The sequence below is a fragment of the Cricetulus griseus genome, assembly GCF_003668045.3.
Source record: "Cricetulus griseus strain 17A/GY chromosome 1 unlocalized genomic scaffold, alternate assembly CriGri-PICRH-1.0 chr1_1, whole genome shotgun sequence".
NCBI lineage: Eukaryota > Metazoa > Chordata > Mammalia > Rodentia > Cricetidae > Cricetulus > Cricetulus griseus.
In genome coordinates this window covers 129,848,043-129,863,312 of record NW_023276807.1, presented here as the reverse complement: position 1 = coordinate 129,863,312, position 15,270 = coordinate 129,848,043, and the positions used below count along the sequence as shown (strand labels likewise).

General features: G+C 40.1%; 1 protein-coding gene across 2 annotated transcripts in view; it reads left to right on the top strand.

Annotated features, from left to right (window-relative positions):
* Nucleotides 1–8,240: 8,240 nt before the first annotated feature.
* Nucleotides 8,241–15,270, top strand: part of Arap2 (ArfGAP with RhoGAP domain, ankyrin repeat and PH domain 2) — a 145,266-nt gene continuing 138,236 nt past the window's right edge. For both annotated transcript variants that reach the window (XM_035453443.1, XM_035453442.1), the window contains exon 1: nucleotides 8,241–9,118. In XM_035453443.1, the coding sequence (XP_035309334.1) occupies nucleotides 8,241–9,118 (878 nt within the window). The remainder of the gene's footprint in view (nucleotides 9,119–15,270) is intronic.

Sequence of the window (15,270 nt, the reverse complement as noted above, 5' to 3'; positions counted from 1 at the left end):
CCCTTATATTTAATGAAGTGCCTGAGGTTCAAACCAAAGTTGTCACTTGTTTTCTTTCCTGGTTCAAAGACATACACCAAGCGCCTCAGCGAAAGAGTTTAGACAGATGAAGAGGTGAAGAGGGGTTCAGTAGACTAATTTTTCTTACATGAGGAAGGAAGAGAGGTTGTAGGTGCCCAACAAATGATTTGGAATGACTCTCACTGGTTTTCTGTCATATTTGACACACGTCCTGAAGAATTCTTAGTGGTTTGGAGAATTCTTGTTGGATTGGAGAATTTGAATCTGCTCTCTCTCTGCTTCTTACTAGCTCACTGACTTAGAAACACTGAATTTTAAAACAACAAATACTTCCTACCAGTCATCCTGAATAGATAAGAGGTGTCAGGTAGTAAAAGAAAATGGATTGGGTAAAGTTAAGGCAAGAGTAGAGTGGAGAGAGCATCAAGCCATGCTTATCGGTGTGGTAGGTGGAGGAGGCCCTTCCTGAAAAAGTCATGTTTGATTAGGCCATGCAACTTATGGAGTGAGCTATTAGCCATGGGAATGTGGAGTACACAGTGGTGTAGTTGGTTTTGTTTTACTCTTTGGTCTTTGGGAGCCCACTACCCAACTCCCAAATAAATACATGGAGACTTACTTATAAACTCTCTGCCTTAGCTTGACTTGTTTCTAGACAGCTTTTCTTAACCTAGATTATCCTGTCTACCTCTTGCCTTTGGGATTTTTATCTTATTCTATTTTATATATCTTTATTTACTTCTTACTCCTTGGCTTGCTGTGTAGCTGTGTGCCTGGCCCTTCCATTAATTGCTCCCCATCTCTCTCCCCAGATTTCTCCTTCTATTTATTCTCTCTGCCCGCCAGCTCTGCCTGTCCTTTCTTCAGCTTAGCTATTGGCCATTCAGCTCTTTATAAACCATCAAGTATTTTAGATGGTAAAGTAACACAACTTCACAGTTAAACAATCCCAACATGAAAGAATGCAGCACATCTTTGCATCATTAAACAAATGTTCTACAGCATAATCAAACATAACACATCTTCAACTAACATTACGCAACACGTTGGAGATTGGAAGCGATGGAAATGAGAGATAAAATGTCTATGTTAGGATCTGGCTGAGGCTAGTTGAAAATTGTCAGTGGAGCCAGAAAGCCAGGGAAAGTGAATTTGGGAAGTTGTGGGGAGTTTTTATGATGTGGCTTATGTTATAAAATTAACCACAATGCTTCAGATATGGAGAATCTGGTATGTGCAGGGAGGGGGCCAAGATAGAGTTAGGGATATTGGTTCAGGGACCTATTGTCATGGTCTAAGGTAAATAAGACGGTAGATTGAGTGATGACAGCAGGGAATTGAGGAGATGTAGTTGGTTGAGGGTAGAGCTTGGTAAGATGATAAAACTATTTTTTAAGGGACACATAGGTCAGACTTATGTCATACAAGTCTAAGTGGTGTTCTGCTTCTGTGTGCTTCCTCACTGAAGTACATCAGAATAGTGTGGTCATGTACACAGTCATGTTTGTGGTGTTCATCATTTGTACTGTCCCTCAAGACATACTCTAGATGTTCGTAATAAAGTGTGTGGGGGAACTTGGTGGATTCCATGGCAGGTGAGGTTGACCTAGGTGGGGGACAAACACTCCAGGCAGACAGAGCTTAATGAGGAGTTATTTTAGAAAGGGAAGGGATGGGGGAAGGAAAAAGAAAGGAGGTAAAAAGACACAGAGACAGAGAGAGGACAGATGAGAAGAGGGAGATTGGAAAAGTCCTGTCTGCCCTAGGGGATTAGAAGGAAAGAGACAGGGAAAAGAGAGAGCAGAAAGAAAGCATAAGTGGGTGGGGGTCTGTATTTTAAAGGGGTCCTTTGCACCTGGGCTGACCACGGTACTGCCTGAGTGCATTCTGCCAGGTAACAGTGGCAGGCTGGCATAATGCCTGAATCCTTACAATAGGATGTTTGTAAACAAACACTTTGGTGTTTATTGGGAAGCTGTAGAAGGTGATCAACATCTTGACAGAATGTATTATGGTAATACATTCTGCTATGCTAAGCCATGACTTAGCATTCATTGTTGTCTTAGTTGGTGTTGTAAATGCTTCAAATGTATTAGTGCATTCACCTCTCACAGCAGTCCTATGGAGGAGGTATAGGAACCATTTATACCCATTTTCTTGCTGAGGAAACTGAGGGATAGAGACACTAAGTACCCATATGCACAAGGTTTGTAGGTGGAGACCGATTATTGGATCCAAGTCATTTTGGTTTAGACTTTCTACTTTTTATACTGAAGTAGCCCATGGAATGTGCAGAATATGGCTAAGACTATGGTCTGAATGTGCTCATCCTCTCAGATGATATGCAAATCCAGAACCCCCTAGAGTAACAATCTTTAACAGTGGGACCTTTGGGAGGTAGTTAAGCCAAAACTGTGGAGCATTCATGGATGAGATTACTGAGTTTATAAAATGGAAAGAATGAGCTTTTTATCTCTTTTGCTCTTCTGCCAAATGTGAGAGCATGTCTGGGAGGAACATACCCTCCCTAGACCCTAGACCTACAGGTGCTTTCCTCTAGGATTGATTGTTTTACAGGACTGTGAGCAATGCTTATCTATTGTTTGTAAGTTATCTAGTCTAAGGTATTTTGCTCCAACAGCCTAACTATTTTGAAACAACTCTGTAAGTCTTTGAGATCTAACAGAAACATGGCTTTCTTCTTTCTTTTCTCTACAGAACAACAACAAATAATTATCTCCTTTTCCATATCCCTTCAGTTACCCGTTAGGGGAGCAATTCTCAACCTGAGATTGAGACCCCCTTGGTTCAAAGACCCTTTCACAGTGGTTGCCCAAGACCAACATAAAACACAGATATTTACATTATGATTCATAATAGTAGCAAAATTACAGTTATGAGGTGGTAATAAGATAATTTTATAGTTTCGGGGTCATCACAACATGAGGAACTGTATTAAAGATTCTCAGTATTTGGAAGGTTGAGAACCACTGCTTTAGTGTTTTAAAAATCAGGATAACCTCTGAATGGAGACTGAAATGTTCCATTCTCCACATCCATCTATATCTAGCTCCCCAGAACTTTATCAATGATGTGGAACGTATTTAAAGAATGGAGAGAATTTGGTAGGGATGGGACAGATGGTTTCAAAGCTAGAATAAAAAAAGAAATAAGTGTGTGCATACAAACACACATGCCTGTGTTGTATTTTAATACCTAGTTTTTACCTTTCTTTATCATATGCATATATTCTTCTGGGTGGCTGAATCAAGGACAGGCAGTCCAAAGTCTACACTCAAAACTCTCTCTGCTGCAACTGAATATATTGAGTAGGGCTAAAGAGCCTGGTTCCTTTTCATGACGTGTGACAAGATCTGCATCTAAGGAACCTAAACTCCTTTCGTCACTATAACTGTGTCTCTGTCCTTTCTCTAAGAATAGAAAGGAAACAACAGTGGGAACTTATAAATACTGAAGATAAATCTTGTATTGGATCTGAATTTGTAATATGGGTGACCACTAGTCAGTATTTTAATGGAATGACTTCTGCCATTTGATCTCTACCAATGCTAGAGAACATCTGAGTGTTTGCATTTTACAGAAAATGAAACTGAATCACCTCATTGGACCTGTACTTGAGTTCTTGCTTCTAGGAAGTGAAGGAGGCAAGACATGAACACAGTTTGACCCCAGTTTTGTGTCAGTGTATTTCATGCAGTGTTAAAAAGGTTTGCCACTCAAGGGAAAAGAGTGATAAGGTACAACTTGAGTAGGTGGCTCTGCAGCAGTCTTGGGGACTGTAGAGGATTTGGAACTCTAATTACCACTTTCAGCACACAGCCCAGTCATGTCTGGAGGCTGTTAAGAGACATTCCTGGTTCCTGCTATCCATACTGGTTACTGTCTAGTAGATTCCCACACCAGTCCCTGGAAAACCACTGAGTCAGGCCATGACTTCCGATAACCCCACGGGAAGAGGACTGGTGTCATCTCATATTTAGGAGTATTCCCATGAAGGGACCAGCTTCCCTTTTGGCAGCCATAACGGCCGAACACATGCTTCTATGACCTTGTCCTAGACACTAGAAAGTCAGATGCCTGCCTCGTGACAAGGAACCAATCAGAAGTTAGCTGGTGGCACTATGCTTTACAACCCTGGGTGTGCTTTACGGACAAGCGAACAGCAATGACGTAGAGAGCATAGCAACCACCCTGGGGGGGCCTATGAGCCATAACAACCAGTTGACCAATCAACACAGGGCAAGCCCTCCAAGCCTGGAGGCACACCAATCGTGAGCCTGTGCATACCCTAGACACTCCCCTTACGCTGTCCTATAAGATCTCTTGGGAGGCCCTAGGAGCTGTCTTTTGCGAGCCATCCGCCATGGCGGATGGGTGAAAGACCCGAACTAACATGGGGTTAGCTCGTTAAATTACAATAAAGCCTCGTGCAGTTTGCAGCAAGCTCTGGAATCCGTCTGGTGATTGGGGTGACCTCAGACGTGGCCTGGGACCCCGGATACTTGAGTTTTCGGGGGGTCTAACACCCACAGCTTTGAATCTCATTGCTTTCTTTGGAGCTAAAGTCTCCCAGGAAAAGGTAGACATGTGAACACCATTGGTTGCTCAGTCTTTGAAGTCACACTGTTAAAAAGTCAGGTAATTGGAAGACAGACCTAGTATTAAAGTGTAAAGAGCTGCAAGGTCTATGGGTGGAGAGCCTCTTTCATGTCCTTAGAATTACCCATGTAGGCATAAATATCATGTTGAATGGTAGCAGAGATATGGTTTTGAATAGAACACTGATGTATCCTTGGATCACACACCCAGCAGGAAATAAAGTATATAGTGTGAAGGGAAAGATTTGGTGTGTGAGAACACAACCACACACACAGCAAACAAAACTAGCAATGTAAGACTTTTTACCACTTCTATCCCTGACAGTCCAGCTCCTTAACTCACATTCTCAGCACTAGTTACAGATTCATATGGAGAAAAGGGCATGCCATTCTATTTTAGGGAATCCAACTGTTACCTACATAAAGGAGGTAATACCTGCCTCCTCAGAACTATACATGGTGCATAAACAAGCAGATATAACATATGCTAAAGGGACAAAAATAAACATGCTTCCTGCCTCATAGGAAAAACAGTTAACAATGAGCTGAAGTGAGTGAGGGATGCTACTAGACGGTTTGAGATAGTTTGAATATAATAGTAGAGTTCTTAACAGGATTGACTTCTTACAAGGAAATATTTACAAGGTATGATACTTGGCATATGCTTGCTGCTTGTACCAGTAGAATATGCTGTTATTATTATTAGCAGCAGTAGTAGTTTTTATTAAACAGAAGCTAGTATATGGCATGGCACTATAAGAAACTTCAACTTGACAATTTTGAGACTATGATTTTTGATCATTGACTGATACAAGGAATGAGGGATTTATTCAGAAACAGTTGCAGTTTTTCAGATCCTGTGCCATAGCACAGGCAGGGAGAATGGAAGAATATGTGAGTAAGACCAATTGATAAAACAAAATACCACAGACTATGTGGTTTAAACAAAACCAACAGAAATGCATTTTTCAGTTCTAGAGGCTGAGTCAAGTTGCTGACTTTCAGATTCTGGTTCTATACTTGTGAGCAGCACCCTCTTCTTGCCTTGTCTTTACTTGGGTGGGGTTGTTATGACCTGGGCAGGGAAATTATAAACTCTGTGGTTTTTCATACAAGGATCTAATCCCATTGTATCAGAATAGCATCATTTAAGCAATTAGTTCCTGGAAATACCTGTCTTCAAATATAGTCCCATTGAAAACTAGGGCTAGTCTAGGAATTTTGGGTTGGAAGACACACTTAGTCTGTAGCAAAGAATAAAATCAGTGGTTTGCCTTTTCCTTGTTTGTATTTGCTGAGACAAGTGTGGGCTCGGGTTCTCAGATCTGGGTCGAAGATTTGGGTGACTGGGTGGATGATGGATACCACTTATGGAAAAATCTGAAATTTTCTTTGAATATGTTTATGTTTTGTTAAAATTGTTTTTTTCTAATAGGTTTTTGTGAGGGCTGGTAACCATGACTGTGGCATTTGGAATTTATTTTACCCAAAAGGACAGTGCTTCTGATCCTTTAAAAATTATTATGCAGTTCATTGTGTTTATAATTTATAACAAGCTGAATGCTAAACTCACTTGTTTTCTACATTGTAGCAGTTAGTTCCAGCCAGTCAGTGTCTTAAAAGAAAAAGGGAAGAAAATAAGCACAAGCAGCTACAAAGTAATGGGTGTTTTTGGTAGTATGGGTTAGTCCCTCCCCCACACACTCCCCAACAGACACATGCATTTCCTGCTTGCCTCTCAGGCATCTTGACTTCTCTGCTTCTGCTGTAAGACCGGATGAAGGTGGGTGTTCTCCTGAAGCCTTCCATTTGACAGTGTTTGCAGATCTTTTTAAATATCCAAGGCAAGTGCTTATACCATTTGTTCCCTTTAACATGCTGAGTCTATCCAGTGTCTTTTGGAGGGCTTATAGCAGTTGTGAATTCCAGACACCCTGCAGAAAGGAAATTGCTTAGCGAATTTTATCTTGTTTGTTTTATGTTACAACTTTTATGCAGTTACTTTCTTTTCCATGAAGCATGAGACATAGGTATCTGCACGTATTCAATACACCCATACATCAAGGACTGAAATAAGTTTGCTTTTTAAGAGACTGATGATGCTAGGCTCGTGGTACACAACTCTAATGATGAGCTACTCTTGGGAGAGTTTGGAGGTTCATAAATTTGGCTATAGAATCAGTTCAAGACCAGTTTAGTCAACATAATGAAGCCATTTTAGGCTTTATTAAAAAATAGAAAGGTCTAGGAGTGTAGTTCCAGGATAGAGTGCTCACACTGTATGAATAGGGTCCTCAACTCCATATTTACTACTGGAAAAAAAAAAGAAAGCAAGAAAGAAAAGAAAGAGTATACAAGTAAGGAAAAAACAAACTAAAAGCAAACAAAAAATCAAAAATCAAAGCTATAAACTTTTGGAGAAAAATGTACCTGCCACTGGATTCTACTGTGAACACATTGAAGCAAAACATGACCTTTAAACTTGTACAGTTCACCCTATATTTCCTGTTAACTGATGTACTTAGACATTACCTAATTATTATGCAGCTGGTGATATGTTGCATGTTGATATTGAGTGTTAACACATGAGGCAACCTGCTCTTTTGAAATGTAAGGAGCAGCTGGGCCTGCCTGCTACTTCAGGGTCAGGAACAGTACTAGGAGATACCTATACTGAGCAACTGTTAAGAAAAATTACCAGCAACTGAGACTTCAAGACTGTTGGTGCCTTGGAGGCGCTGATGTAACCTGTGAATATTAATATTAATTCTAAGTCTTGTATCTGACTGGCTGCTTACTATTTCACTATTTCACTTGAAGGCAAGTCTTGGGAAGTTGCCTAGTAGCACCTGAAATTTTATTCAGGGAGTTAATATCTTTAGATATTATTGTATTGCCTGATATGTAGAATATTAACCAGGTCTTTATCTTACCCAGGTGGTTTTTTTGTTTTGTTTTATTTTGTAAAACTATTCCACAAATGCTTTGAGAACCTGTCTGTCTTATCATTTTTGTTTCATTTATATCATTTTTATCATTTCATCAGGTAATGATATAAAAAACTAGTTGTCCATGCATGTTCCTATAGTTGTGAGATTCATTCTTTTTTGTTTGTAAAAAGTTTTGTTACTATCAAAGCATTTCTGTCCTATAACTTAGTGTGAAGTCTAGGGATTGTCTTTCAATGCCACCAAAGAGTCCAATATCTGCAGGTGGCAATTGTTGCCTCTTTTGTTTTTCACAGGGTAAGTTTAGTATAAAACAAGGTGTTACTAATTAAAGTATCCTAGGCTGAGAATGAAGCTTAGGGCTAAAGTGCTTGCTTCGCATGTCTGAAGATTTCTTTTGATGCCTAGCACCACTGAAAGAAACTACGTATATAGGTTTTTATATGTGTATTCTATTTCATAATAATAAAAACATTCTAATTGTTTTTTCAGGCTTGAGCATACAAACAGAAAATAGCATTCTGAAAACAACAAAAAATATTCTGAAAACAGTCTAAAGAGTGATAGAGGAAAAAAAACCATAAGAAGTAGATCCTTGTGTGTGTCTCATCGGGCTGCTTTTTAATACTCAGGTAGTAATGAAGCCACCATTATGTCCTCAGTCAGTGAAGTAAATGTGGACATCAGAGATTTCCTAATGAGCATCAATTTGGAGCAGTACCTGGTACATTTCCGGGAATTTGGTTTTTATACTCTGAAGGACTGTGCATCGATAAATGATAGTGTGCTACACCAAATTGGAATCTCACCGACAGGACACCGTAGGAGGATACTTAAACAGTTACAAATGATCTTTTCAAAAATGCAAGACATCCCAATATATGCAAATGTTCATAAAACAAAGAATGGCAACGCCTCAAAAGAGCATCAGAATCTTCCATCTTCTAGCAACACCACCTGTGTAGAATTTTCCGATTGCATTAGTGTTCATAGACCTGGCCTGACACCGGTGGAGAAAGTTACAATGAGTACCTTTGGTGTGGGAAATTGCCAGTCTCCTAAATCACATGATAAGCTATCACTTCCTTCAGAAGAAGAGCTACCCCAGAATGTAGATTCTTCACAAGATTCTTTATTTGGTAGTGCAAATGTTAAAATAGATTCTTTAATTACCCAGAAGGCAGTGGATTGTACAGATGGAGAAGAACAAACAGAAAAAGTCAACTTGATATCAGAAAATTCTAGAGTGGCTTTTAGCACAAACCCTGAAAGTCTTCCCTCTGTGGACTATCCAACATCAGAAACACATTCTGGAAGTGGTACTAATGGCTTATTAGAAAGCTCCCCAGCATCCCCATTCTTTCAGTTTCAAGGAGAGATGGTCGTGAATGATCTGTATGTTCCATCGTCACCAGTCCACACACCCATGAGAAGCAGGAGCAAGTTGGTTTCCAGACCTTCTCGATCATTTCTGCTGAGACATCGGCCTGTACCAGAGATCCCAGGGTCAACAAAAGCAATTTCTGGGAGGTATGAATTGTTAAGAAAACTTGTGTATTCAATATGGGAAACTTTATTCATGTTTAACAACAGTATTTTCAGTGTTCCTTTCTAAGGCTAACCTCTGTGTGTTTGACCTCTGTATATTCTAATCAGCTTTTCCATTTTTTTTTTCCCAGACTTTTTTTGGTTTTTCGAGACAGGGTTTTTTTTTTGTATTGCTTTGGAGGTTGTCCTGGAACTCTCTCTGTAGTCCAGGCTGGCCTCGAACTCACAGAGTTCTGTCTGCCTCTGCCTCCCAAGTGCTGGGATTAAAGGCATGGGACACTAATACCCAGCTTTTCCAGTCATTTTTACCCCCATATTATTTGTACTCCTTATAAGTCCCAGAATCGGTTTCAAGTTCATACATCGCTGCTAGAGACCATAGCCTTTCCCTGTTTCCCTGGGGGCAACATCCCTTCCCCTCACTCCCCCTGGATATTCCTTCCTTTATCTTCTTTCCTCATCTGGTATTGTGTTCCATTAGCATTCATTACATGTTTGAGTTGTTGACTCTTTCTCTCTACTTCATTATTTACTCTTTGGCAGGGAATGCACTTTTAATGGCAGTTTCTCATTGTCTGGCACAGTGCTTGGCATCAATTAATAATTCAACACAAATCTGTTGAACTTGGAAGTATGTGTGCTAGGCAGGGGGATATAGAAAACAAAAGGGTTGCAGTCTAGTTCAGAAGACAAGTGTAAAAAGATGGTGGAAGTCTGGGATGAAGCCATGTTCATGGATCACAGAACCCTGGAACTTCCATTGAGAGGGACCCTACTAAATACAAGTGAGTTGCAGTTCTTCTGAGGTAGCCAGGCAATGTCAGAGAAGCTGACTTCCAGCAGAGAGAACCTCTCCAGGAGTGGTTTGGGTATGACTGGCCCATCTTTCCACTGATAGCTAATTCATGTCTCTACTGGGCATTCAGATGTGACTCATGCTTGTGGCTACTGTAGAGCTTTTCAGGCTTCCTGCACACACTTCAGGCTGACAGGCTTTCTGCTGAGGTTCCTTTGCAGCCTGAATCTGTGGGTGCCACTTTTTCTTTTGCCCTGTGGCACCCTTAGTAAGTAATTGTACTTGTTAGAGAAGTAATTGTATTTGTAAGAGAAAAGGTAACAAGACATCATTGTAAAGTGTAGCAATTTATGACTTGTTTGAATTTAAGTATATTAGAACTTAATAGAACTCATATATTAGAACATAAAACCTTTGAGTTCAGAGACCCTAATCTATTTTTCTTTGTCATAATGGGCCTGATACCAATAGCAGTATCTGGTGTTTGTGGCAATCAGCTGTAAAAAATATCATCTATAAAATATGCAGGCCCTAGTTTGCTCCAAAATTTTCAGCCTGTTGTCCCTTCTTCACAGAGGCCCTAGAAGTAGGGAGGGATCACTCAGTGTTACTCATAAGGTAGCAATCAGAGGGTAATTTTCTCAAGATCTCAGGGTCAGGGAACTGAGACTTCATTCCAAAAAAGTGTCAATGCCACCAGACAGAAAGAAGCCTGATGTTTACCAGAAATCAGTGGTAATGTCACAAGCAAGTGCCTAGCTTGCTCTAAAATGTATAGAACACAACAGTTTTTTCTTCATATTTGCCATTCAGGATTTATTTTTAGAAATACTAGACAGCACACCCAATGTAACTTGAGTTTAGAAATTGCCATAACTGAATACATGAGGAACATGACTACTGCACAATAAAGAAAACAAACAGAGTGAACAGCACATTTCTCCTTACTTATAATTACTGGGATATTTTAACTGAAATTTTAGCATATGAAATATATCTTGAAGATAATAAAAGAAGATGTTAGTATATGGGTTAAAAATACCAATAAATTATAAAACAAAAATACAATATGATTATAGTATTAAATAATTGCAATACAGAGCTTGTTGGTTCCATGTTACACTGGTTGCACTCCCAGGTCTATTTGGGTGTTTGTACACCTGCCAGCCTCTTCCTTCAACCTCTTACTCTTTCCTATCATATATAAATCTATATTAAATCTTTTTCTTAACAAACTCTAACTTTGCTTCAAAAACAAATGACTTTATAAATTTTTTTATTCAATTCAGTAGCTGCTTATCACTGTTCTTTCTACCTTCTGTATATTTTGCTCTCAAAGTGTATAAAATAGTCTTCTACACAGGGAAGAAGTCTATTCTCCTTGTCTAATATAGGCTTGCACTATGTAGCCCAGGCTGGTTTGGAACCTTCAATTCTCCTACGTTTGCCTCCAGAGGGATGGGATTACAGACATGAACCAACATGTCAGAGCCAAGATTTCTAAGAAGTTCAAAGAGGGCTAGAGAGGGCAGGTTTTAGTTTTAACTGTTCTTGGGGCAGATGGATCTTCATCATTGTACAAGTGTGCACCAACCTCTTTCCAAGTCCTCCTTTTCCTCTTCTTTAAACAATCATAATAAGGTGCTTTATCCAAAAGTGAGGCTTCTGCAAGCTGTGCCAAGGGCCAAACAGTTGCATGAACAATGCATAAAATCCATTAAGGAGAGGAAAGGGAATGGAATATATTTCTTTAAATAATTTAAGACACACTGTCTTCCTCGACCGGAACTATCCTGCATGGGATCACAGGACACTCCCAGAATTCCTCAAGCAAACAGCAGGAGTCTAGTTACTTTCTGCTCTAGCACCACCTCAAAGTAGAGACAGTAAAGGAGGAAGCTAGCCTGCCATTCACTGCCCTCCCCCTCCATACTAGCCCTGCCGCCCAGAGAAAAAGAACAGGTGTGAATTCAGAACAAGTTAAGGCAAGGAGAGAAACAATCCATTGAACTAGACTGTCAACTGTGTCTGATAAGTTAGGAGAGGTGACAGAGGGAGGAGACAAGGAAATATCATTATCTGGTGCAAAAAATGTGTGCAGCATCTTTTGTAGTTGTTATTATTTGACCAGAGAGACACTTCCATTCTGTAACCCACAGATTTGAAGGGACATATGACAGCACCCTGAAACTGTGCATGTGTTATTTGTAATGCAGAGGACCAGAAGGAAAAACAAGACCGTGGCCTTCAGGAAGTATTTGCCTTTGCTTGTTTCTTTTATGGTCTGAGTACCTCCTGAGAGCTCAGATAACAACAGGCGTACACCACCACACCTGGTTTATTCAGTGCTCATAGTCATTTAATACAGGGCTTGCTGCATGCTAGGAAAACATGCCCAATTAGGCTATATCCCCAGCTTCCCCCATTCCTAATGCATGAGTGTATTTCTCTTTACTCCACAGTAGAAAAAACGTAAGATTTCAATGACCAAATCTAAAAACCATACAGTGAATGGTACACAGACAGCAAATACTAGATTATTTATAATTTATCTTGATGTTGTTTTACTTCTAAATGTTCTTAGTTTTAGTGTCAACAGACTTTCATGTGATACAGAAATTTTTTTCCGTCCAAAGGAATCAAAACTATATCACTCTGGCATGTGAACTATTTTAAATTAAAGGCACTTCATGCAGGTGTGTAGAAGCAGCAGGTGGGAGGGTATTGCTCTAACCTTGGCATTATTTCTTAAAAGCCGAAGATGAAATTTCCCAGAGAAAGGAATAGCATCCTTATCATCAAGGATAGAAATGGACCACTAGACCCAGAGTAATCTGTACAGACTTCATAATAAAAAGAAGCCTTAGCTTTTGTTTACACTTTCCATAGTTTCCTTTTATAACTGGTTACCCCTTAGCCCCATTCAATTTGTAAGGGTGATGACTGTTTCTTACCCTTTCCTTCTCTGTGAAGGTTCCTGTGCCAGCAATTCTTGTACTTGCTTGTGACGCTTTCTCCTCTTACTCCGACATCCATCCAATTCTAGACCTGTTAGGACTCTCAGAGGATGAGAGTGCAGCATCACAGGCCCAGTGCAGCTACAAATGAGCATCAATATTCTCTAAAACTTGCAAAAAAGTAGCACACGCCACATGATTTAAACCTAGTGCTTCTCATCTCGCAGTCATCTGCCAGAGTTACCATGGGATTCAGTTCTGCCATATGCACTCACTGTAGATCTCTCACACAGAGAATGCTTCTGACATAGGAAGACTTATAGGCCTTTCCTTTCACTTAAATGTTCAAATTTACTAAGTATTTTAAAGCTATATCTTGGAGTCAAATTCTTATATATGAGGTCAGCTTTTTTTTTTTTTTTTTAAATCATATTTAGAAGTTGGGTTCCACTACACCAGCATGCCCTAATAACCTTACGGGTACAGTGGAGGCATGCTGGTGGTAACCGACAGCTCTCTAATTAGACTTAAGACCCATTCATCAAGAGTGAAATCATATTGGTACTGGAAACCTAGCTAACTGCCCAGGGCTAGTGAAGTCATGGATCTTGAATGAAGACCTACAATTGCCGCTTTACTAAACCAGCATAATTCTTTAATACTACTATGTCTGCCCTTCTACTCAATCATGTGTAGTCCTCAATCCTTATCAAAGAAAACTCAACAGAGACAATTACAGAAAACCACAACCAATCAAAATGTAAAGTTGTGGAGCCAATCCCTGGATATATCTACAAAACAAATTTCACATCTAAGGATCAAGGAATCTTGCAGAAGAGGGGCCAGAAACTTTAGAAGAGCTGGGGGATCAGGGAGTTTGCTGTGAGACTTCATTCTAGTAATTTCAGAACCTACACCCCTAAAGTCTCACTAATATGACTGCCTAAACATGATCTGAACAAGGATGACAACAGTAAACATGATAAAGTCGACTGGAGAGGGAGGGGACTCCCTAAGGCCTTACCCTACACAAATAACTGTATAGACAACTAAGGAATACTGAGAGTAGAAGAAATAAGACTTCCCAAGAAAGGAGCACACCAATTTGTTATCCAAATGGTCACACACCTAAAGGTAAATGTGCAGACATTTCCGAGAGAGAATCTAGCCAGCCTCTCTCTCTCCCTCTCCCTCTCCCTCTCCCTCTCTCTCTCTCTCTCTCTCTCTCTCTCTCTCTCTTTGTATGTGTGTGTGTGTGTGTGTGTGTGTGTGTGTGTGTGTGTGTGTGTGTGTGGTGTGGTGTGTTTGTGTGTGTGCGCAAACACATATTCACATATTTTGTTTAATTGGTGCTGAGGACTGAGCCTAGGGCCCCCTGCAGGCTATGTGAATGCTCTACCATACAACCATCCTTTCTTTCTAATTTTTTAATTTGAGAAGATACCAAGTTGACCAGCCTGGCTTTGATCTCACTCTATAACATAGGAGTCCTTGAATTTCGGATCCCCTGCCTCAGCCTCCTGAGTAGCTGATCTAACAAGCTTGTGTGTAGCGCACTAGCCTCTGTGGTTGTTAAGCAAACCTTAATGGAGAGGGTATTGGAAAGGTAAGGGGGAGAAAAAACGGGAATTCCAGGAATGGGTCCAGACTTCCCCAGAATAGGTTATCCCCATTTTTGTCCTATATGAAATTTCCCAGATGTGTTGTGCCTTCACATACAGGGTGTAGACAGGCTAATGATAATGGAAGTGTCACTGCCCTAAAGGAAGGAAAGTTAGCAGTTATTTTTGGTAGGTCCTGTTTGTTGGTCCTAGGGGAGTGGAGGTTGTCTTTCTGCAGTACAACTCTGTGATTGTGTCAGTCTTCAGCCCCACATGATTTGTGATCCCAAGTCCTGTACTACCCCATGCTTATCTCAATCTACACTACTTCTTTTTCCTACTCAGAGATTTTCATATTAGGAAATTGAAAAGTGAAAGAGATGGATTTCCCATAACTCCTTCAGCTTTCCCCCCTAATAAATATAGTGACAATTGACTCATTTATGTTTTATACTCTTACATATCCAAACATAATGGTGAATGGACTCATGAAGTATGTATCTTTTAAAATTGCCCCTTTTTTACATCAGGAAATAAATAAGGGTGGAGATGGTCAGTCAGCAGAGGTCCTGGCTTCTGGAACCAAGAGAACTTATCTGTGAGAGCTGGAATAGCAAAGTACCACAGCTGACTTTACACATGCATATTTCTTATCACTTATTGTGTCTTTTTCATAAATTATATAATACTATATAGGGAATAGGGGACCCTGGTAAGATTTGGCTTACTCTCTGGTTTTGGACAAAGTGTAATACAGTCATCTTTTCATTTTATGTATCT